Genomic DNA, 25,959 nt, shown 5'->3' on the forward strand with positions numbered 1-25,959 from the left:
AAGGGCTCTAGAAGTTTTAAACGGTGCACCTGCTGGAAACAGCTTTTAGTATGGAAGTTCTGAGGGCGTGCGTTTCCCCATTTCAGACAGAATGAAATCAGGAAAGATCTGAATAGCTTCTTCCAATGGTGCAGAAATTGGTAGGAGAAAGAGAGAGAGAGAGAGAGAGAGAGAGAGAGAGAGAGAGAGAGAGAGACTGACTCCCTTTGGGGTGGGGGTGGGTGTCTCTTGTAAATAAATAAATAAATAAATAAGATCTCAAGTGGCATCAATAATGTTGATGCCCAGTGTAGAGAAACCTCAGAATAATGACTTCTTGTGTTTTGTAACTTTTCACGACAGAATTTTTATTGTATGTTTTCATCAAACGCAATTTTTTTTTTTAGAAAACATGAAGTTTTAATTAGTTGTCAATTCAAACATTTGGATTCTGCAGAACAATTGGGCTGAGACTCCAGTCCCTTAGAAACACTACCCTCTCTCTCAGGCATTTGTCAGCTCAAGTACAAAACTGTGAACTAGAGAATTGAAATTAGCACCCAGTTCATTTTTAAATATCCGTGCTGTCCTGAAGGAACATGATTTGTTTGACGTATGCCCTTTATTTGCCTAACTCCCCAATTCAAAGCTACTGAAATCAGAGCTAATTATATTAAATTTAAAAAATTAAAATGTGGTGTTCACCATATTGTCAAAATCTTCTGAATATGCGTTGCAATGGGCTGCAAATAATGAAATTAGCATCTCTGATCCCGGTATTCAGTGGTGCTCTTTCAAAGGCTCTGTGCACAGGGAACTATAAGGGCATGCATGTAAAGGCACTTTTCAGGCCACTAAACAACATAATTGGCAATCAGTCCCGATGCCCATCTCAAAAGCAAGATTTTTTAACTTCTGTCTCTTCTGTTCACAATGAAGACTGAGGCCAACTCCACATTACAGGGATTCAGGCTCACTGTACAAACATAAGCTCTTCTGGCTAGTTCCCTCCAAATCATAGTGGTAGAGGTCAAACTCTCAAGTTCAGCTTGAAGTTATGCTTCTTCCTAGAATAGCAGTTTAAATATTACGTGGAACCATATGAAATTGCCAGTTTGGGAGGTGGAAACCCATAAAAATTGGCAATTTCATGTGTTTCAACCCGATGCTAATGTCCAACTGCTTTACGTAATATGAATAGATGATACCAATACGTCTTTAGCCACTCCTTCCAGGCATACTGTCCATAGTTTAAAGTAATCCTTAAGGCAGTGATCCTGTAGGAACTGTCTCTTACTCAGACTGGGACAGAGGATCAGAGTATTTCTTTTTGTGACTCTTAATTCTTGGCCAAGACTTGCTCACTGTGGACTTGGTTATAGCACGTTTCCCTGGGTTTCATGCAAGTTTCTGTTAGCGATGAGGGAGTTGTGGGGCGGTGGGTGTGAGAAAGACAGAGACTGGTCGTGCCTGTCACATTGTAAAACAGAGCCCTTTAAAACGTAGATAGAGGCAAGAAAACGCCCCTTTATGGCAAAGTGCGGAGGAAATTGCGTGGAAAAGAGAACAGCGGAACAGTGGCCAACTTGTGTGGTTCAACCTTCGCAATCTCAATAAAGTGCGTCTGCTTTGAAGTGTAAACGGGATTCAGCAATTACAGGTCCCCGTCACTGGGGTCCCCGACTTCATTTGCGCCCAGAGAGGAGACTGTTAAGGGGGGCGATAAATCTCCCTGAGCTTAAAAGGCGGGGAGGGCCAACGTGTGAACTCTGTACTTCGCCAACGGAAGGGAGAAATCAGAGCTTCATTAAAGCGGAGACCTCCTTGGACGCTGGCGGAGAGGAGGACAGGAAGCTAATTAGGTCTCCCTGTTCCCTGCTCGCTGCGACCCGTTTATAATCCGCTGCTGGTCGGGAGGGCTTGTCCTCAGCATCTTCTTTCTCCCCCAGCCCTCCCCTCCTCCTGGGAGCCCGAGGGGGAGGGAGAAAAAGGCAGCCAAGCACCAGGCTCCAGGTGGCTCTCAAGTACTTCGCTGCCAAAAGGGAAAAAAAAAAAAATCCTACGCTGGAAAACAAGTGAGAAAGGGGCTCCCTGCAGGGGATTGGTTCAGGCTGGAAGGCAGCAGAATTGGGAAAGCCCGAGGGAGGACCCGGCCGGGCTGGTGGCCCGCGCAGGGAGCACAGGGGCGCAGTTCGCCGGAGCTGGAGGCGCAGCGGGCGGAGGCTGCACGGCCGGGACGCGGGGAGAGGACCCCCAGCCCCCCCAGACCCCCAGCCCGCGGAGGCGGCTGCTCCCTTCTCCTCGCGGCCCTGCTCCCCACTCTCGGCCCCCTCCCTCCGCCCTCTCCCTGGCGCTCCCAGCAGCCCGGGGTTTCAGATGTCCCACCGCAGCTTGACCCCCTCCCCCTGCCTCTCCACCCTGCAAATGAGGTTTGACCAGCAGAGGCAGAGCCCACCTCTGGCTCAGAATCCCTGACATTTCGACTCGGCTTCAACCTGTTTACAAGCCGGCTTTCCAGAGGAGGGGGGAGGGCCACGGGGCTCAACAAAACACCACCGCCGTCCCCCCCGACAAGAAGTGACTTTCTGCGGGGGCTTCCCATCCACAGGCGCCACCAAAAAAGAGAACGCGAGAGGGAGAAGCGCACGGTGCGAGCGGGCGACGGGCCTCCAGCCCTGACACCCCGGAGGCGCGCGTGGGGCTGCCGTCCAGGGGCTGGGCTCCGCGGAGAGGGGCCGAGGGCGCGTCCCCAGGCGCGCAGGCTCTCCCCAGCCTCCCACCCGGCCCTGTGGGTTTTGTTCACCGGCTGTCATCTGGTTTTTTTAGACTGTTTTGTTTTTTTTTTCTTTCCATCTAACATGGTGAAGCAAGGAGTGAAGAAGAGAACAAAGTAACTCCTGGGGGAGTGAAGGTCGCTGGTGACCGAGAGCGCCCGCGCGGCTGCGGCCACCCACAGCCACCCTTCCCCCGGGACGGCAGGGGCGCACGGCGGCGGCGGAGCAGCCGGAGGGCACGGGGGCGAGGAGAGGCGGCGGCCCTTGCGAGGAGTTATGGATGGTGGTGCCTTCAGCTCTGGCCAGATCCGCTCCTGGAGGAAGCTGAGCGGCGGCCGCCACCTCCAGCTGTCTCCCTGCCTCGCCCCGGGTCTCACCCTTCCAGCATGTTCCTTGTGATAAGCCCATTCCCAGCGCTGCGAGTTCCAGTACAATGTGGAAATGGGGACTGACACAGGGTGCCTCCGCCTCGCCCCACCTGCCCGGCTGCTGCTGCTGCTGCTTCCTGCTGCTCTTCTTGGTGTCTTCCGTCCCCGCCACCTGCCAAGCCCTTGGGCAGGACATGGTGCCACCGGAGGCCACCAACTCGTCTTCTTCGTCCTCCTCCTTCTCCTCCTCTTCCTCCTCCTCCTCCTCCTCGTCGTCGTCGTCGTCGTCCTCCTCCTTCTCTCCTCCCAGTGCGGGGAGGCATGTGCGGAGCTACAACCACCTCCAAGGCGATGTGCGCTGGAGGAAGCTCTTCTCCTTCACCAAGTACTTCCTCAAGATCGAGAAGAACGGCGAGGTCAGCGGCACCAAGAAGGAGAATTGCCCCTACAGTAAGTCACCCGGCGCGCGGTCCCCCCTCCGCCACCCACCCCCACCCGCGAGGGGGAAATCTGTTCCAGATGTGGCCGGCTAAATATTTACGTCCCCAACCCCTGTAAAATGATTAAGTGGGATCCTTTCACCCTAAATCACACCCCCAGCCCCGTGTATACATTGTGCCGCCGCACCCCTCCCCGCGGGGGTCCCTCCACGCACACAGCCCCCCCCACCCCCCTCCACCACGCCTGGTCCCCCTATGCGCCCTGTCTCTGGGCTTGTCACTGGACAGACACCCGGGAGTTGTTGCTGCGCACGGATGCCCCTCTCTGTCTCCATCGCCCTGCCCTACCTCACCCCAAGGTCCCCTTCCCCTCCCTTCTGGAAATGGCTCCAGTAAACACTGTGTTTCTTTTCGCTGGCAATCTTAGGAAGGGCTTTGGGACAGTTTCCTCAAGCTGAAAAGAATTAGCTGCTGTCAATTACCCGGGCTTTATGGAAACTTTATTTAAGAAAGAAGAGCCCATTCCACTTGCTCCCACCCCCATCCCGTTACCCCACTCACTACCTCGCCAGATAGGAGCGATAGTGTTTTTCTGGTTTTGATTTTTTTTTTTGGGGGGGGGGGGCAGGGGGGAGGTTGGCGGGGGGTGTCGCCCATGTTGCCTTGAGTGATTGCATGCAGTCCATGAAGTTGGCTTTCCCGGCACTACCGCTCTTAGTCCTGGGCCTGCCTTCTCTCTGGGTAACATGATGCTCACGTCTGCGTTGTCCACAGCATATGCGCTGCTTTGTGGTGTCCTGTTGTACAGTTTCTTCTGAAACCTCTCATATTGCAGAGCCCGACTACTACAGCGCTGCGAACATCTGGGGCTGGATTCGCACAGACCTCACACAAATTCCATTGTCATCCTTCTGTTTTCAAAGTAAAAGTCATAAGTCCGTTTCCATGGCTGTCGTTTATCCCCTAGGATGAGGTTTTCTCCTTAGTGCAAATTATGCCCTGGATGTCTGGATTTCTTTCCCCCCCCTTTTTTTTTTCTCCTTTCTTTCTTTCCTCCCCTAGCTCTTGTTCTTCTTTCTTGCAGGGGTGTGGGCTGGGAGGGGGCGGGAGAACTAGAAGAGCCCAGTGGATATTGTGTCTCTTCTTGAATCCGTCCAGCAAAGCAGATTACTCTGTTGGCTTCCTTTCCTAGTTACTTTCAAGTGGTGAGACTTATTCATCCTCTATTGATGGCCTTTTGAAAGGATCCGTAGGCTACGTAATGGCACACTGAAGATAGTAGACAAAGACATTTGAACATCTTTAATGACCATTTAGCATTATCTCAGTGGTACTCTCAAGTCACCTTTTTAAAGGGACCTTTTTGTGTCCGTTGTTTGGGAATTTGAAACATTATTTGCCAGCTAACTTAAATGCATTTCAAGATTCCTTGGCCCAGAAAGTATCTGGTAGGAATGGGGAAGACAGTTAACCAGAACTTGGCATTTTCTTTTTAAACAAAGATTGACAAGGATGAAGACTTAGTTTTCTTGTCTGGGGACTCACATACATTCAACACTAACTTCTATTCCGCCACAGCTGCTGCTTCCATTTACTAAAATTAGCGATATGTTTGCAAGTAATGATATTTGTAGAAGGATTCTTAAGTGTTCCATTTCATGTTTAACACTAAAGATGCTAAAAGCCCATTGCCTATATATTTTTTTTTCATTCTGATTTACAGAGAGTGGTTGGAATAATGCCATTTATGATAGAAGATGTTTTTTCAATTGTTACCTGAATTAACTAGAAACTATATGGACATGTTTTAGTTGATGAGAATTTAATTCCTTTGTTGACTTCTAAAACAATAGTTGTGGTGTCATCTAGGTAAGACCAGGGGGGAGAAGTGGTCCAAACAGTTACTGAGGAGTGAGCTGACAGGTTAAAATAAACAATATTCATGGCCTGAAATTCCTCTTCATATTTTTACCTCATGAAGTAACTCAAAGAAATATCATATCATTGTAGAGTTCTACCCTTGAGCAAACTTTCTTCTTCTTTTTTTTTTTTGACACTAACTTGATTTTGCTATTGCTATATTTTAAGTGTCTTTATGATGTGATGCAAGGACCAATCCACACTAGTTTAGTTTTGCAACTTAAATGACTATTTTATGAAATAATGATCACTGTGTGATTAATGGTTTAGTAAAATGATATCCAGAGTACAGGTGGAATTATATTTTTATAGTAAAGAATTATCTGCAAAGAGAAAAGTATACAACTTCATTGCATAGAAACGAGTGTGGAAGGAAACGTTGTATTCTAACTGTCCAAATATATTAATATCTCTTCCAAATGATAAAGTATACTCATAGTCCTTGTTAAAATTAAAGTATCTTACATCATAATGCAGTCTTAATCAGTGGTTGAAAATGGAAGGGGGTGGGCCTAACTCTGTTGAATAAAGCCATAAATAATTTAGGCTTTCCAAGAACATCTGTATGAAGACCTAGCACGTGAAAAGTAGAGGTTGGGAAAGCCTTAATTTCACATGTGGCCAGGTAATCAGAATGCTGCTACGAATCCCAGCTGGACTGATTCAGATGAACTACATGGTATCATTAAGATATTGTCTAAATGTTGCATAATTATATGTGAACAAACTTTTGCAATGCCTACAGGGTAACCAGCCAGCCAGCCCAGCAAATGGTAGCCTGTTAAATATTAGGGTATCTAACCTCTGAAGAGTGTCAGTTCCTTGTCCAAAAACCACATTTCAGTAACATTTTCCTAAGCAAGTTATTAATTATTCTCAATACACAAAGCTGTTCTTCTGAGGGTTTTTTTTTTTTTATTTGAAGCTTAATTTTCTTTGTTACTTTTTACCCTAATGTTAAGGCTGCTAAAATACAGTAACAGCTTATCTAAGAGGTTACATGTTTGTGATGTCCTGGATAATTAAACAACCGTTTTATTGGCTTTTTGCCAGCAAAATGCTAACAAAAGGGAAGTAAGGAAATCACCCTGAAGCATTGCAAAATCAATTTTAGCTTCTACCTCCAAAGCTGGTTCCCAGAAATTAGATGGTTCTAAAAATATTACATGTGCTAAAGAAACGCTTCTCAATTTGAGTGATAATTGTAATTCTTTTTTTTTGGGGGGGGGGGCGTATTTTATTTTCTTTTTGGCCACTTAGGATAGCAGAATGGAGAGCAGAGATGAATTATGTTTCTCCTGTTAGAAGTCTGAGAAAGCTTGAATAATTTAGAATAGCTGTGGTGTATCTGTCACTAGACATGCTCAGGCTCATTTAGGTTTGTTTTATCAGTCTTTACATCTAGAGCTTTGCCCTTGAAACATTACCACTCGGCTCCAGTTCTGGCCTCCTGGAAAGGCTGGATACAGCTGTTAGGTACCCTTGCAACTGGGACTGGTGGACTTACTTCTGGACATAAATAAAACAGCTGTGGCCTGCTCCCATGGTTGTCACTTGTAGAAAAGGGGAGTCTAGTGTAAAGAAAATGAACCCTAGATATGAGACAGTGAATGATGGATATTCTCAAAATGGAATATGAGCCCTTCCAGAAAAGAAGGATGGGATACAATAGAAAAATCAGTATGTACTGGCTATGTAGTATGTGCCCTATTTCTTTAAATCTACATATCATTTAACACTCATAATAGTCCTATGATTTAAATATAACTACACACATTTTTTGACTATGAAAACTAAGCCTGAATAAAAGTAAATTACCCAGGTCACCACTTGAAATTGGCAGAGCTGGGATTCAAGCCTATTGGGTTATATTCCTCCTCCTTGTTTTTTTCTACCTCTCTGCTACTAGAAACACTGATAACAATATATTAGAATTAGACACCCCAAAACCCTAAAAAACAAATTATCCAAAAACATAATTGCTATGAATACCTACAGTTCTCTAGATTGAAATGGGAACAGTAGTAAAATGATGGTGGAACCGAAATGAACTACATCAAAGGCATCACTGAAGGTGGCCCCCTGGAATCGGACTCTGTTAGGGCATCCTCCAGGTGAAATGCCTTTTTTTTATATTGTTTGGGAATATAATTGCTCTGGGTACACAAAATACACATACATCAATCTCACTCATTTCAACAGAGGGCATTAGAAATACATGACTACTTAAGAAAACTCCATGAATGTCATTGTATGGAGTAATTGTTTACAGCTGAGGGCCAAATGTTTAATTGCTTCCATGTGTAATAAAATAATTTGATTGTAAATACCAGTGTAAAATTGGGCTGTTGCAGAAACGTTGGGTATATGACCCTAAAGGGAGCAAAATCTTAGAGTCCTGAAGATAGATAGACAGAAAAATAGATGATAGATAGATAGATGATAGATAGATAGATAGATAGATAGATAGATAGATAGATAGATAATAGATAGATAATAGATGATAGATAGATAGATAGATAGATAGATAGATAGATAGATAGATAGATAGATGATAGATAGATAGATGATAGTTAGAGCTTTAAAATAAGTGTGCAAATAAAAAAAGGCACTTTACTACATAAGAATGAAAGATTACTGTCTAGGATTAAAGGCTTGTATCATTACTTTTTAATCAAGATGGGAGCTTATTATAGGAAGTTCAATAAAGTGAGAAGATAATTGTTGAGGAAAATCTGGACTCGAATATTATTTCCTAAAAATAATACAACAGTTCCCTGGGAAGAAAGCCAGTCTCCAACTTAAGGCTTCTACTGGTGTCTTATTTAAGATGTAGTTGTTTCTAGAGTTTGGCTGCATGATTTATAACCAGGAGCATTTAATCACAGCACCCAGGATTTATGAAGGTGGAAGGCACTGTATTTAATGTTTACGTGACACTGGTCCTGTTACCTTTACTGCATTCCTACCATATGGACCCTCCACTTTGATGGCTTTATCATAAATCCATTAAAAATACACAATTACAGAGAGTTTCCTCTTCATAAACCTGATTTATAACCATCTACCAGGAAAAAAAAAGAAAACAGCAGAAATCACATGCCAGGGTTGGAGGGTGAGAATTCAGAGACACCAGTCCCTAGGTCTGGGGTAATCTATTACCCAAACTTATGGACCACTCTTTCCAACAGGCTTTTCAAAATGATGTTTAAGCACAGAATTTAACAGAATCATGTCTTATACAACAAAGGAAACCCCGGTGTATGTGTATTTCTTATACATTTTTACTACACAGTTTAGAACAAAAAGTCTTATTCCAGATCATTCTTTTTAGTGTTTAATGAACTTATAGCATAACATGAAGGAGCACTTTAAATTCCTGCACAATTACCTTAATGTTCAGAGGCAAACCTCATTTGTTATCCAAAAGTCTGACTTTCCACAAGCCAAAATGTTGGGAAAAAAGTTGACAGCTCATTTGAAATGGAGCTAATGTTCCTCACATTTATGAGCTGCCTATGAATATCTATATCTTTCCTAAGCCTTAAACGTCTATATGCTTATCCAAAATTGTAGTACAAATGATATTTCTTTATTATGCTTCAGAAGGAAGATTAATGCATGTGTATTAGTTCAAAGTGATTTTAATCTCTCTTAACATTAATTCTGTGAACTTTGCAATGAAGAGTAATTCAGATGACGTTTTTAGTATTACTTCTCCAACATTTGTCAGCATTAATAGTTGATGTTTGCTTAATGTAAGTCAGTAAAATATTAGCATTCCCCTCCCAGAAATTAAAGTTCTCTTTTAATTTTCCAGTATGATGGTGCATGAGATTCATGTTTATATAATTTTAATGCAGCTTTATTTGTCTAGAAAAGTAATGAGCCTCATTTTGTTTCAAGTCCTTTCTGCAGAAGCACCATCATTTTCATGGTATATTGCAATGACTTAAGGTCATTTGCGTTTGCCTTTTGACCAATGGTGCTTGTTGCTTGGGCTTGCAGATTAAAAATGTTTACTTTTCATAATTGGCACTCTTTTTTTTTTCACTGCCTATTACTTTTACCCCTGTCTGTCCGTCAGTCTAACAAGGAATGACCTAGAAATGTGCCTTTAATATTCACGAAAGAAAATATAGCTACATCTTAGGAAGCCACCCGTGATACTCTGATACTGAATTAACGAATACAAAATGTTGATGCTTTACAGAATCCGTTTCAAACCAAGTGTTTAATTAGTATGGATTTTACACAAATAGAAAGTTTCAAGATATCTAAAAGGGAGCCAGGTTATCACAAAATAATGGTCTTCAAGGCTCCCTGGCTTTTAAATCAGGTCGGTTGTGTTCTTTCTTTGAACATTGTGTTCTAATTGGAACAATAAATCAAAGACGACACACAGAGTAGATTCCCATGTAAGGTGGACAACTGGACAGTGACTTTTTACTGCTGCTCACACGTGCATCCAATTACCATCTGATAGATCCATAGTGCCGGCACTAGAGCATGGCCTCGTTTTATAGCTCGCCTAATAATTCTTCACCCTAAATCTGTCCAACTTCACCTATATCTAATCTGTCAGTGCATGTGTTATCATTAATGAGGAATTTTTGAATGTCTGGCATGCTTCCTACAATGAGTAATGACATGGAGATATTAATGAATCATTTAGTTCATCAGAATAGAGGAGGTAAAGTATTAAGTCGTATATATCCCCAACTTCAAGTAATTCTCAACAACAAAAAAAACCCAACAATTAAACTACATCTGTAACTTAATTATGAACAGTCTGGTTTAACTGCAACTTAGATCTAAATAGTAATAGGTAACCCTACAAAATTAAGAACATTTTTAAAACGGTATTTTTCCATAATCATTATTTTCATTCAAGGTCCTTGAGTTTACATGCTTTACTGAAAAATATTCATATTAGTTCACCCTTAACATTTTTTATGTGTTTTTATTTATCTTTAATCCTCACCCTAGGTTATGTTTTCATTGATGAGAGAGAGAGAGAGAGAGAGAGAGAGAGAGAGAGAGAGAGAGAGAGAGAAACATCAATGTGAGAGAGAAACATCCATCGGTTGCCTCCCATATGAGCCCCAGACCAGAGATGAACCCACAACCTGGGTATGTGTGCTGACGGGGAATCAAACCCATGATGGTTAGGTGCACAGGACAAAGCTCTAACCAACTGAGCCACACCAGCCAGGGCCACCCTTAAACTTTTTTTGAGGCATTGCCCTGTTTGAGGATAACTTGACATATTCAAGACCCACCAACTTACGTCTGATAGTTCTGTCTCAAGGCAGTTTTACTTTTGAAATATTGACCATCTGTGACAACCCTGACTCCAAGGCATCCTGAATTCCTGACACTTTATCACCCCTTCACCACTCCATTCTTTGTCTTCTCCTTTTCTCCCCCACCCCTCTTTTCCCTGACTTCTAACCCACTGCGGCCAGGAAAAGTTATCATTATCATTGCTTGGCATCCCATGTTACAGTGAGAGCCAGTGGCCTAGCTGTGTTTGGATGTGCATCAACATAGTTAATATTCAAGCCTAACAGTCTTCAGCAAAGTAAGTTCAAGAGATGCCAACAGGAGCCTCTGTTCATTTTGAATCTCCGTGACTTCTCCCTTCTCCCAGCGCACAGGCCAATGTCTTACAGCCAGCATTGCCCTTCAGAGAAGTCCACAGCCCACAGCAAGAACCTTCTGAGAATGGATGCTGGCTGGCTGGTTACTAAGTCATCACTCTGCATTTTTCCTCCAGGTTAACTATTCCGTTCCCATAATAACTCTCCCTGCAGGTCCATGGATCTTTCTTTCAAGTTGTTTTAGTACAGGCAACACTTACCAGCTACTTTGTCAATGTCCTTATCTTTTCGCCTTTGCCTGGACTCCTATAAGAGAGAGAAAGTGAAGATGGTTTAGGAAATCAGACAGTTATTCCTCTTCTATGTTAGTCATCATGTATTTCACAGAAGATGAATGCTAATTTAGAGGTCTTTAATATTTCCAACTTCCGGAATTTCACGTAGATTATAAAGCTTTTCTGTACAACCCTGCTAAAAAGAGAAAAGATGAAAAGATACATTCATGGACACTCCGGGCTGACCCAATACAGAAATGTACATATCTTTATTAGAAAGGTATCGAGACACCGACAGCAGTTAGAATTTGAATTAATCACCTACCTGTGTTCACATCTTTCAAGGAAGAACTCTTGGCACTGACTGATGAATTATTTGTATTATATGTAGGAGCTGACTATTTACATATGTTACATTGGTTGTTATGGTGATAATAATTAAAAGCCACGCTTCTTTCTACCCTTGGTTTCAAATTAGATAAAGCTATTGATAGCTTTGGTTTATCGATAGAATTATTTAAAAAAATAGTATTCTGAGACTTGGAGAAAATGGTAACACATGGACATTAAGTTACATACTATTTATGATCTCTAGTGAAATCTATTTACAATGTTATGAGTAACAGCCATCGCTGTTGCAGTAAATCGGATTTTAGGGCCTTTGGGGATACCTCTGTGGAAGGATAGGATTCCACAAATATGGGGGGAAAGTGCTAGGGATGTGAGTCAGATTACGGTGTAAAAACTTGATGAACAAATCTACTGAAGTGCTTTAAAGCTGAAGCAAGAGAGATGGAGAAGGGCATGTTATTAGAATGTTGGGAGCCAGAGGCAGAGCAGAAGAGGCCCGGAGCATGTAGACAGGCTGTGGAGGAGGAGAGGCTGGGCGGGAGTGATGGAGACAAGGGTTTTGAACTCCCAGGAAAGAACTCAAGCTAATGAGTAGCACTGCTCCAGGGCTGACATGACAAGAAAGGTGTGAGGGAAATATAACCCAAGCCCTGGCGTGTGAGTGGCTGTTAAATGAACTGAAATGAGAACCTGTGATCTAAAAGGAGTCCCGCTTGAGGGATTTCGGAGTAAGGACAGTGAAGTCCCAGCTCCTGCCAGAGGTGGGCGGGTGGAGGAGCTGGAAGTATGGATTTTCATCAAAAGGGATCACAAGTCTGGACCTGGGTTGAAAGGGAGCTTTGAAGACACAAAAGTGGGTGCATCTGAGGCTCCAAACTGCCAGACAGTTGTGTATTATTTGGGCAAAGTGTCATTGATAAAACAAGGATATGCATGGTCCCTACCTCTTTCCTACGTGGAAAAGATTGAGTAAGGCCATTCATTCATTCAACAGAGATGTACTGAGTGCCTGCTTCATGTCAGATACTGTGACACTTACATGCAGTGCTGAGAGCAATGCTGGCTTTGCCCTCACAGAGCTTTCCTACAGTGTCAAAAAGCAGCAAGTACACAAAAAGATGCATGATGAGAATGGGGGATAAATGCTATGGAGAAACAGGTAGAGTTCCCTAAGAAAACAACTGGGAACTGCTCCAAACTGCATGGCTAGAGAAACCTTTGGAGGGGGGAGATGGGAGGTGGGAACTGCATGGGGCAAGTTTGATGCCTCCCCCAAAGGTACAGAAGAGGGAGACTAAGCCTGGGGCTGGGGGAAAGTTTGAAGGAGTCGAGTTAATGCATGTAATAGCTTAATGGTGCCCGGTGCATAATAAGCTCCCATTAAGCGGCTGCTATATAAAAAAAGTAACTACTAAGGAAAGCACCAGAAAAGCAACTGGATGACTTGATGAAGCGGGGATTAAACATATTGGAACTGAAGAAAGCGGCAGGAATGACGTGCACACCTGGCATTTTTTAGAAAGGGAACTATTAGAACTTCTGAAATTATTTAAGATTTGGAATTGCAGTGCTTATAACATTCTGAAGTTTTGAGGAAAGAGAAGTCTGGTTCATTAAGAGGCTGGTAGAAGATGTTTGAATATTGAAAGTCACATGAGGGGAGAATGAAGAGCTGGAAATAAACAAGATACAAATGTGTTCAAAGACTCAGCTATAAAAGAAAACAAAAGAACAGAAAAAAAAACAAAAATAAGGGCAAAGCAGGTAACTGTGGAGGTTGGGAGACGACGGATTATTGCATAAAAGGAAAAGTGGTTCCATTTTAAAATATTGCAGAAGAAATCTAATATTTCAAGTTACAATATGGTTTTGAAGCAGGATTATCACAGTTGCTCAGCTTTCAGTAAATGCAGCAGTTAAGTGTCCTATTTCTCATTTCAGCCCAGGCCCTCCAAGAGTTTGCAACCCAGAGATGGAGACAGGAGAACTTCCCAGGGAGCTGGGAGATGATAGAAGGCATTTATACTAAAGGCCAGAGAAGCAGGGCAGAAGACAGCAGCCCGCAAGGGAGGGAGGGGAGACGGCAGGAGGAGGGTCACGCTGAGGATAAGGGGCTTCAGCTAAACAGAGACTCTGATAAAAAAAAAAAAGGAGGAGTACTATATCCTTACAGAAAGCACAGAAGCTTCAGTGAAGTTTTCAGAAAACAGCAGGCAGGCCACCGGGATGGAGCAGGATTTCCCAACCAGGGTGTAGCTTACGAAGTAAAAAGCAAAATACACTGGCAGGTGCTGTCACATGGGAGCAAATCATGTAAATATCTTTAGGTTTGACAACTTGATTTTTTTTTGGGGGGGGGGCTAAAATATTACATTAACATGGTTATCACTTACAATTGGCCTTGTTTATTTATTTTGCTTTCTGAAGTAAAGAATAAAAAATAAAAAGAGAAAGCAGAGGGATATTTGAAAAGGATATAAAATACAATACAATTGATGTAACCTAAATATATTCAAATTGTACTTTGACAAAAAACAAAAAAAACCACCTCATTTTATATGTGAAGCATGAAAAATAGCTCTGATATACTATCATCTTTAGCATCCCTGATTAGCTAAATGGTCATAAATTTAAAATGTAAAAGAGTTCCTACTGCAGAGGTTAAACACACACACACACACACACACACACACACACACACACACACACACACCTCACTGGGAAGAGGGGTCTGGCCCTGCACAGCAGATTCCCAAAGGGAACTACCGAGGCTTCAGTGACCTGCTCCAGTTGTGTACTTTTTCTTGTCATTCTTGTTCTAAAGTGTCTCCGATTTACTTGGTTTAGGGGAGTAGAAAAAGAAACAAAGTTCACTACAGCTCTTCATCTTGCAAAAGAGTAGACTTAAGTACTTATTTTTTTTTTAAAAGTAGGAGCAGGATATAGACAGCCTGCTATGCTACTGCGTCCCCTGTTCAAACCTAGAGCTTTGAGACAAACTTCTCGATGTAGAAGCTGGGTTCTAACACTGTGTGACTTTGGATGAACTCTTCCCTGGGCCCTGGTCTTGGCACCTGTTAAGTGAGGATAATATTACCATCCCCACTCAATCACTTTTGGAAGGGGGGTTTGTAAATTTGCACATGAGACTATAAATGTAGAGTCCCATGTAGGGCCTGGCACATGTTAGGAGCGCAGAAGTGTTAGCTCTGTTTACTGATTTAGGCCATGACTACTGTGTTGTTTGTAATTATACCATTTGCTGAAAAGATATCTAAGTCAAGGGCTAAACAAAACATTTAGACAGAAAATTGATGCTCTAGCACCTTATTCTATTTTATAGATTATAAGGCACTTTAATGTTTTCATCAGTTGGTTGTCAAAAAAAATGTGTGAAATGGGTAATCATTGTTACCGCCATACTGTATGTAGATGAGAAAACGGAGTCTAACAGTTCTGGTGCCCACTGCAGGTATATACATATAGGCAGCGTGAGTGAGTCAGGATTCCCACCGAGGCCAGTCTTAGTTGGCATACCCTCTGTCCTGGTGTGCCCGGGACAGTCTCAGTGTGTACCTCTTGTTCTAGCATATTATTAACAGTCCCCTATTCCCTCTCAATGTATCCCATTTCAAATCCACCCTAGTCTCAGCCAGTCTGGTCTGCGTAAGGCACAAATCTACACAGGCCGGTTTCCTATTAAATACTTGAATGTCTTCCCAAAGTCTTCAGAATAATAGCTACATTTTTTTGCCTGTGATGTAAGGCCCACATGATTTGTTCCCTACCGACCCCCTGCCGCCTCATGTCTATGACACTCCCCATTACAGACACACTGAGTTGATTTTAGCTCCAGGACATGCCTCTCCCTTCGTGTGTGGCCTTTGCCACATGACTAGATCTGGCTGGAGTGATGTTCCTGCCTCATCATCCCCAGTACTCCTTGCTTTCAGGTGTCACTTAGATGTCATCTCTAGAAAGCCTTCCTAACCACTCTACTGTCCCACAAACCTGTGCTCCCCTATACCTGTATCTAATATGTTAACATATTCTCACATTTGATTAATTTCCCAGTGCAGTTTCCTTACACACAGAAAGCTTATTAAGGGTGAGGACTGGATGTGTCACATAGATCTTTGCATACAAGCCTTCAATACAGTGTCTGGCATATAATGCCTCCTCTCTATATATTTATCCAGTACATTGTTCTTTATAACTGCATGTCCTTGACACAGGTCATCTAGACTATCTTCAGTTTTGTCACCTGGTCTGGAAAGTGTGATTAAATACACTACCTACCTGAAAAAGTATGACTGAAGTTAAGTATCTCTGACAACCTCCATTCAGTTCTAAGTTCTACAATTCTGAGAACTTAGAAAATGAGTTAGGGCCATCATTACTCAAGTGAACATGAAGTGCTTCATTTCATACACTCTGGTGAATGGAAATATTGTGTAATTCTTTGAAATGGATTGTTTCCCATGTTTCTCTAACTTGCCTAAGGTTACTATTGGTTCTGTTCAGTGGAGATAAATGAGGACTTGATTCCTTTTTAAAATTGATGCTGGCTATGCGATAGTTATTTATGGTTTCAGAGTTATTTTTGGGTTCTGGGGTAATTTGGTAACAATTAAGAAATGAACAATTCTTGGTAATTCGTTTAGAGAAGAAGAAGAATGAGCTGCAAAAAGTGGAAGTAAAGGGATATGGTTCAGTCTTGGCTGTGTTGAAACATTTGCTGTGCGATCCTAGGCAGGTCTTTATCCTACCCTCACAGACTTTATCTGTGAAATGAGTGCAATATACACATTTTCTATATTAAGGACAAGATTCCAGGAGCATACCTACTAGGAGATAATGAATACAGTATGCTGATATCAGGTCCTAATCCCTGGAGCCTGTAAATGTTACTTTATATGACACATATTTTTTGTAAATGTGATCAAATTAAGGGTCTTGAGATGAGGAGGGTATCCTGAGTTATCCAGGTAGACCCTGAATGCTATCACTTGTTCTTGTTGTAAGAGATACAGAGAAAGACTACACAGAGAAGGCAGAAAGGGATTTGATGAGGGAAGAAGAGCAAGAGAGATTTATAGATGCAATGCTGTGGCTTTTAAGATAGATGCAGGAGCCATGAACCATGGGATGGGGCTCTAGAAGCTGGCAGAGGAGAGAAACAATGGAAGGAACTTGGCCCTATCGTCGCCTTGATTTGGATCCAGTGAAACTGATATTGGGCTTCTGTGAGAGAATAAATTTCTGTTACTTTAAGATACCAACTTTGTGGTCATTTGTTATAGCAGCCAAAGGGAACTAAGATAGACTATGATACTCAAAGTGGGGTGCTGCTAGAACAAATACCTAAAAATGTGAAAGTGGCTTTGGAATTGGACGACGGGCAGGGGCTGGAAGAATTTTGAGGCACATGATAGAAAAGGCCTAGATTGCCTTCACCAGACTTCCGGTAGGAATAAGGACATTGAAGGCACTCTGCTGAGGGCTCAGAAGGAAGTGAAGAGCACAGGAGAGAAAGCCTATGTCATCTCAGAGAATACATAGATTCGTCATAAACAGAATGTTGGTAGAAATGTGAATATTAAACATGCTTCTGGTGAGAGGGAATAGAGAGCATGTTATTGGAAACTAGAAGAAAGGTAATCCCTGTCACAATGTGGCAGACACGTAGCTGAACTGTGTCTTATGGTTGTGTGGAAAACAGCACTTGGAAGTGATGAACTTGGAAATTTAGCTGATGAGATTTGATGGATGATGAAGCCTAATTTCTTCTAGTTGCTTATAGTAAAACTTGAGAGGAAAGAGGTAAAGTGGAGAAAGAAGTATTAAACAAAATAGAACCAGCACTGAATCATTTGCGAAATTCTCAGACTATCCAGATTACCAAAGAGGAGATTTACTATTAGGAAAGTGCTCTAAAGAAAAGGCCAAGGATGTGGCTGAATGGCCTTATGCTAGTGCTGCAGAGATTAGGCATGTGACAGATGGGTTCCCTCTGCCATCTCAACAAAGGCTAGGAATAGAGATTATCCAAGAAAGATCTCAGGAGGACCCTCTTGTCTACTGACATGAATGCCTGTGATATACATAGGAGACCCACAAACTTTTTTAGAATGTTATATCAGTAGAAACACTGATGGCTTGGACTGAAAGAGACTGAGTTAGGACAAAATGAAAGAAAAATGCCAGACTCCCAAAATTCTATAGACAGCAAATAGGCTGGTAAAACTCTTCAGCTGCAGACACATTGAGCTTTCAAGCAAAATGAAGGATCATGGTGACTGCAGAGCCTTGGGCACAGAGGGCAGAACCATAGGTGCAGAGGCAGAGAATAGGACCACATAAGACCATTACCAGGCCTCGAAACATAATTGAATTTGTCCCGCTGGATTTTGAAATTGATTGAGACTGATGAGGCTTTTCTTCCTTCCATTTTTCCCTTTTTTTGTGATGGGAATATCTATAATTGTTGTACTATGCCTATCCTACCATTGTGTTTTATAACAGATACCTTATTTTATAGTTTTACAGATCCAGAATAGAAAAGTTTTACCTCAAGATGATTCTTAGCCAGAGTCTTGCCCATACCTGATTTAGATTATTTAGATGATGAGATTTGGGATTTTTGGACTGATGCTATTTAAATGAGATTTTGGACTGGAGAGTATGCTGTAATGTGTGGTAACTTTTTGGGATGGAGTGAATGTAGTTTAATATGGGATGGATGTGAATTTTGGGGTCCAGAAGACAGACCATAGTATGATGAATAATGGATATCCAAAGATATCAGGTCTAAACCCTGGAACCTGTGAGTATTCTATAGTAAATTTGTACTATATAAAACATTATATAGTTAAGTTTTCCACTTGGGATTAAATTAAAGATTTTTTTTGAGATAAAGAGATTATCCTAGATTATACAAATGAGCCCCAAATACCACCACAAATGTCTTTATAAAATAGAGGTAGTGGAAGTCTAAACATACACACAGGAGACAGAGAGTAATTTGATGATGGAAACAGAGAGAGAGATTTTAAGATGCTATATTGTTGGTTTTGAAGACAGAAGAAGACTCCCGAGTCAAGGAATGTGTTCCATGAGGCAAGGACTGATTTCTCCCCTCAGACCCTGACATCTTTATTTCAGTCCAGTGGAATTCTGGCTTCCAGGACATGAAAGGATAAATTTCTGTTGTTTTAAGCCACCAACTTTGGGGTCATTTGTTACAGCAGCCATAGGAAACTAATACTATAATGCATGACAGCTTTATGTGGTCCAAATTAAGGATAATCTGCCAAAACTGTATCTTATATAGAAAGCATGAAGCAGGGATAAAGTTCACTTTATCCACCTCTTATGAATTTTGTGGTTGAGATAGCTTAGATTAGAATAATTTATGTTGAGATATCTAGCAGAGTATCAGGCTCATAATAGAACTTCAAATTTTAGTTCGGTCTACATTTTAAGTTTAAATGACTACTTGTAAAGCATTGTTTGAAAGCATAGTGCATTTGTACATAGTACCTTGACTGCTGGGCACTATAAGAACAAAGCAATGACTTTGATTGTTTATGCAGAACCTGGCTAGATAGATGGTCTGTTTTCTCATTGGGTCATAAATTCAATCTAGATTAGGGGGAGTTGTTCTCTTTCTCCTTGTCGGTCCAAGAGCCTCTCCCCTGAAGTTGCATGCTAAACCCATAAGAACCTTTCCAGCCTAAAGAGGATTCTTTATAGTTAAGGGTGATAGAAGCTCAATTTAATAAATGGGTAATAGTCCAATTAAAATGTGAGTGCCCTCTCTGAAGTATTTCAGTGTTTAAATATGTTGAAGGTGGTGGGCATTTGTTGCTTTCCTTGAAACCCTATCTCATCTATCCCCTTTCACTATGGATAAAATTCACATAGCATCCTACGGTTCAGCCTCTCACATCTAAAAATGATTCCATAATAGTGCAACTCTCTCAAAATTTATTATCATGGCTATTTATATCACTTGAATTTTAAGCCCTGGAAAAAAAGCATGATTCTAAAACGGGCATTTCCTCTTACAGAAAATTAGTTTCTCGCACTAACAGGGGCTATGAAGTTGTAGACAGTAGGTGAATGTTTTGCGTTGTCTTAGTAATGGGGCACTGTCCAAGCTGAGGCGGACAGTAGCATCTCCTCATTTAGTGTTATGAGCTCACTCTTTTCCCCTTTAACATTCATTGTTAACTGAGTGCCGGGCTACAGTAATTTGAGAGGAGAGGTAATGGTGGTGATACTGGGAAAGTGGGTGAGATCAGGAATAGCGCTTTGCTGCAAGGGATGAGGTTAAAAGGTTGACCCGGGATTAGCTTGAGCACAGTGAGCAAGCTAGAGGTACAGATCAATCCACCAGCCCTGGTGTCATTCAAAGATTTCTACTTCTGTGCTCTGAGACCAGGCAAACAGCTTAGGTCCATGCACATCTACAGGAGGCTTTTGAAACTTTCCTAGCAATAGAATGGCTACCAAGACATTCTATTTGAGATCCAGCCCCTACCCATTTCTCTTAATAAAAACAAGCTTCCTCTAACAAGCACTTAGAAAACGGGCTTGAATCAAATGGAGAAAGAGGCCAGATTTGAAAGAGCTGATAACACCCAATGTGAGGTATTTCTCAAATTTGGGCCTGTGGACCCCATGATCAGAATAACTAGGGTGTTTGCCCAAAATACAAATGATAAGAGTCCTATTCGGAAATACTGCCCAGGGGAAGCGGGGTGGGTAAGAGGTGCACGCACAGAAATCTGAACTCTAATAAACACTCCAAGTATTTCTTAATCTCAACAAACCTCTAAGAAATAATAAAATTAAGGCTGTCACTAAGCTAAGTGTGGATGTGAGGGGATGAAAGGCCAAAGGTGTTTTGAGCTCCAGAAACTCGGAAGAATTTGGCAGAATGACTTTCTTACAGTCCATGTTTGCAGATTTGCCATTTTTCACATATTCTGGCAAAGGAGAAACTGCCAGATATTTTATAAAGAGGAAGTCATTTTGAAAGTTAAAACACATGCTAATATTTAAATACTCCTTGGTTGGTGGGAGAGTTTCCAATACATCTGAGATTAGGTCCGTCTTCAAGTCACTATTGTAAATATGCTAAATCTGGGGTGAGAGGCTGGAAGAGGGGGTCCCCCCTAAAGCTGGCTGTTGGTCACCATGTCGAGTGCACTTCCACGGCTGTTTACGTGGAAGGGCTGGGATGCTACACCGAATGACAATGGTGTAAACAAACTTGTAGAGATTTCGGGCTCCTCCCTATTTTTTTTTTAAGCCACAGGAATTTGTGTATAAACGCCTCTAATCCCAAGAGTGTTGGCAGGAACCTGGCCCTCCAAGTGAGCACTCGAGTTTGTGGCACGGCTTCCAAAGCTGCAAACTCGGTAAAGGGAATATTGATGAGATTCTCGAGTTTCCTTGGGAGCAGTCTTTTGAACTCAAGCAGCTCCTTAATGTCCTATCTGTTATTGAGAGACATTCCTCTTGATTGTGAGGAATCCTTGCTTTCGGTTATGGAGATTATTTTTGTTTCAGTTCCTGTAAATGACCCTGTTGTCAGATATGGGGACCAGCCTTACAGTAAAGCTATGACCATGTCCATCTGGGGTGTACCAGGAGTATGCAAATTAGAGGCCCCTTCTGATGTCAGTGACATTCCTTTACTTTTTTTGTTTATACACACACACACACACACACACACACACATACACACACATACACACACACACTCATATATATTGATTTCAGAGAGGAAGGAGAAGGAGAGAGAGAGATAGAAACATCAATGATGAGAGAGAATCATTGATCAGCCGCCTCCTGCATGCCCCACACAGGGATGGAGCCCGCATGTGCCCTGACCAAGAATCGAACTGTGACCTCCTGGTTTATAGGTTGGTGGTCAACCACTGAGCCACGCCGGCCGGGCAGTGACATTTCTTTATGCCTACAAAGGACACCTCAGCCCATGTAACTCAGGGAATATTTCCCGCAAAGTCACAGGGAATATGGATCAGGAAATGTTAATAAAGATTGAAAACACTTAGCACACTCTCTGATGCATCTTTTTTTTTCTGTGTGTGTGTTTTATACATATATTTCTTTTTTGTACAGAAGGCTTCAAAGTCATTTAATAAGATTAATCAGACTCTGTTCAGCTGAGCTTAGCAGTATGTAAGCACTGCCATTGCCTGTAATTTATTAGTCTGACATGGTTAGTGTACTGGCCAACCTAATATGGGGTGATAGGGTATTTCACAATCCAAGAAGACTTCACGGGGTTTGAAATTATTTGTTATATCCTGTTGTGCTATACAAGGCGTTGGGCCAGAGGCATTTTGCCCTAATGCTTTGTGCTCCAAAGAATACATCAAATTATTTCAACTATTAAGAAACCTGAAATTGAACACTACTGATTTTGTTCACCAGAAAAATGCCATCCATCAATTGTCATATTATTTTTCCTTTTGGTGACAATGATTACAGAATAAAAGAATGCTGTTCTAGACTCTCCTACCATTCCATGTCCTTATTTAGTGACTGGCCCTTTAATTGAATTAACAAAGTTTTCAACCAGTAACAGTGACATTCTGTGATGCAGTAGAACTGATACTAGAAGAAGAAAAATTAGAACTTGGAATAAGTTATATTATTAAATCCATTCTAATTTCATATTGAAACATTTAGTAATATTCCTACAATCTTTTAGATTAACTACATAACAGATCCTTGTTTTTCTCTGTTGATCATGAAACATGTTTTGAGGCAGTTCAGTTTTAACCAACATATAGGTTCTTCACGTGCCATTGTTTATCATTTTGGATATTGACAGAATCCATTGAATAAACAGGTAAAGTTTATTTTATTTTTAAAAACAATATAACATGGTTTGTTTTAGGCAGTTGAATGATTGATTTAAACTGGGTGAATAGTCTCAACTATTGATATCTAGCTCCATGGTTTTAGCTACTGGTTCAGTGCTGTTTTTAGAATGGGATAAAATCCTAATAACAGCTAATGATATTGCATGCTTAGTTAGTTCTAAACACTTCACACGTGTACTCATTTAATCTTCAAACAACCCTACGGTGTGAATACTAGTATCATTCCAGTTTATAGACAGGAACATCTAAAGCCACTAAGAGATAGAGTAACTTAACTGAAGTCTTCCATTACTAGGTGGCAGAGCTAGGATCAGAACCAAGTGGCTTCAGCACCCAATGACTATAACATTGTGCCCTTCAGGAAGGTAAAATATACAATAGGTCTAATTTGAAATCCTTTAGTCAAGCAGAGGCAAACTGGGCACTATGGTACTTCAGCAAATTAAATGTTATAGCTGGAAGAGCCTTATGTAGTATTCTATGCTTTCTTCCCTCAACTTTGCCTACATGAAGACGAAAGAATATCACGTCTTGCCCTTTACAAATTTGTATTTGAAGCTGTAAAAATCTGGCCCCTGATCACTTTTGTCTTGACAAAAGCAAAAACAAAAACAAACAACAACAACAAACAAACAGATAAAAAATATATGTGTTTTTCCAGTAGTAACCCCTTTAAAGAATGAAAAACTGGACATATTTTTAAAATAAAGTTTCACATCAATATTTTTCAGCTTAAAACGGTCATTTATTTAATATCAAAGATGATACTTTTGACCTAATCACATATGAGGAGAAAGTATTTATTCTGTTTTCTTGCAGTTCGGGAAATATGTGTTTTGATACCAAACTGACCAAAGACATACTCTTTCACCAAGAAAGCAAAGTTTTAAAGGAGTTTACTTTAGATTTTCTGATCTTTTTTCTTTTATTTAGTGTCCCCATAGTACCCAAATTCAAGACCTGAAATATTAAAGTCATTCATAGTAAACTCCCACATCTACTAGTACATGTAGCCATTTTTAAGCCCAAAGGAGAACTTAAAAATGATCCAAAATATCTAATCAAATGAAAGATTTATCTCATCTTAGCAAATGTCTTTCCTAATGAATTTCAACCAAACTAACCTAGAATCAACTTTTGGCATACCTCATGCTAATAGTAGATTTGCTTTCTACTTTTGAAGGCAAATTGATATTCACAAATCATATGTCACAAGCCACTAAAAGTGTCAGAATCCCACAGCAGGCCCATGGTGGCTTGTTAATCTCTCCTGTTTAAAGGAAACAGACTAATTCACTTACATATAATGAAAGCCATACCTGCTCCAGCCCAGTCCCTTAAACAGTGTCAGCCCATGCAAGTCCTGCCTTCTTTCTTCACCTCCTGTCCTGGTCTGACAATTAAACATGAAGCTAAGAAACAATGATTTCTTTAATGTTGCATGTCTGAGCTATTTCAGATGTCACATATGTACAAAATGTAGAAGGCTTTTTTATTTGCATTGAAAAATATATACAGGGAGGTATCTCTGCCCACCTTTCACCATTATTTTCAACAAAGCATAAAAGATAAACCAGGATGTTAAATGGCGGGGCCAGATGTGTGTGTGTGTGTGTGTGTGTGTGTGTAACCTTTTGCCCTCATTATTCTAATTGGCTTAGATTAGGGGAAGAGAAAAAATAATACAAAATAGGAAGTAATTGATAGAGAGGTGTGAGAGTGAACTTTTACAGTGGATTGGCTAAAATGTGGACATATGATCATGACAGAGAGCATGTTTCAAAAGGATCAAATCAAAGATTATTGATATAACATCAATAGGATGAAGAAAAAAAATTATTCTATGCACCCAGAAATTGTCCAATTATGATAAATTATTCCCAAGTGAATTATTTTTAACATTTCTCATATTGACATTTATTTTTGTATTTTGAAGAGTCAAATATTCCCTGACTTATTCGCCCAATACACACAAGTTGGGCTAATTCTGTTTGTAGTGAGTTTTCCCCTTCTAACCTTGTGTAGTTTTCCTTTGCAACAGCTTTGTCTGCTTTTGGTTCTCCCTGCTGAAGCTCACTGCCACGGGTAGCGAGGTAGCTCTTCCTACCAAATACCTTAGTGACAGAGGAAGGAACCTAGGCCTAAGATGAAAACTTCCTAGGATGAAACAGACTTTTCCTGTGAACATATGTCTTAATCAAGGCTTAGTGGCATAAGAGTGAAATTCTGAGAGTTAGGACATTTTGGGAGGGGAAGGGATTTTTCATTGAAAGCATACTGGATATGTATGTTAGACATGGCTTAGAGCAGTAGAAATTTTATGGAGCAAGAAGGGGGTTTGAGTTTCCTTCTAAATGTATTTTTAAGAAGCATTAGAGAAGCAGGATTTATGAAGAAAGGAAGACAAGAACAAGAAGAAAGTTTTTCCCTTGGCAAATTATTTGAAAACTGAACTGACCATCAAGAAAGGGCCATAAAGAAACCACAATGAGATGACTGGTTGAAGAGCTCCTGAATGTGGCAATGTCTGCAATCCTACAAGACAACCTGCCAGAGCCTGTGGACAGCTAATCTTGGGCCATAAAATCTGTGTGGAGGTTGTAGGTATGGAAGGAGCTTTCCAAGGTAACTTAAATCACCTCCACTCTTTCCCCACAAGCCACATTCTTAGTCACTTGTAATATCTCACACCCACACTGGTAATAGACAATAATGATCATAATTGGAGAATCTGTAGTACTCAATAGTCAATTCTAGTGTTCGAATATAATATCCAGATATAAGCATATTAAATTTTTTTTACTTAATCCTTTGGTTATATAATTTTAGCTCATTTTGTATTAGATTTGCCTCATGAAAAATGAGCCCAAATAACCTACTTAAAATCTTTACATTTTTCACTTATTTCTGTCTTATTTCATTAATGTCATATAGGCTTCAGTGTACATCTTCTTTATTAAATTTATTCTAAGCATTTTATTGGTTTTGATGCTATTGTTAATGGGATTGTTTTCTTTTTGAGATGGTTGTTAATATATAGAAACACAACTGATCTTGTATGTTGATTTTGTGTCCTACAACTTCATATTTTCCACATTAAAACCATCTACAGAAAACCATCCACAGAGACTATATTGCTATAGTTTTACCTTAATTTCCTTGAATCAAAAGGATTCATATTACCATTGAATTCATTTGGATATTTTATTTGGTTTACATGATACTTTTACATACATGATCTTATTTGATTTTACAACAGCTCTTTCAATTAGACAGGGTAGATGGTAATATCTTCATTACATATGTGAAAACACTAATGATATT

At 40.9% G+C, this 25,959-nt stretch overlaps 1 protein-coding gene across 1 annotated transcript in view; it reads left to right on the plus strand.

Annotated features, from left to right (window-relative positions):
- Positions 1 to 2,988: 2,988 nt before the first annotated feature.
- Positions 2,989 to 25,959, plus strand: part of FGF10 (fibroblast growth factor 10) — a gene marked incomplete at its 3' end in the record, with an annotated part of 75,151 nt that continues 52,180 nt past the window's right edge. Inside the window, exon 1 of the mRNA XM_079780648.1 lies at positions 2,989 to 3,571. Coding sequence (XP_079636774.1) covers positions 3,187 to 3,571 — 385 coding nt within the window. The 5' untranslated portion in view covers positions 2,989 to 3,186. The remainder of the gene's footprint in view (positions 3,572 to 25,959) is intronic.

Source organism: Cnephaeus nilssonii, assembly GCF_951640355.1.
Source record: "Cnephaeus nilssonii genome assembly, chromosome: 2".
Taxonomy (NCBI): Eukaryota; Metazoa; Chordata; class Mammalia; order Chiroptera; family Vespertilionidae; genus Cnephaeus; species Cnephaeus nilssonii.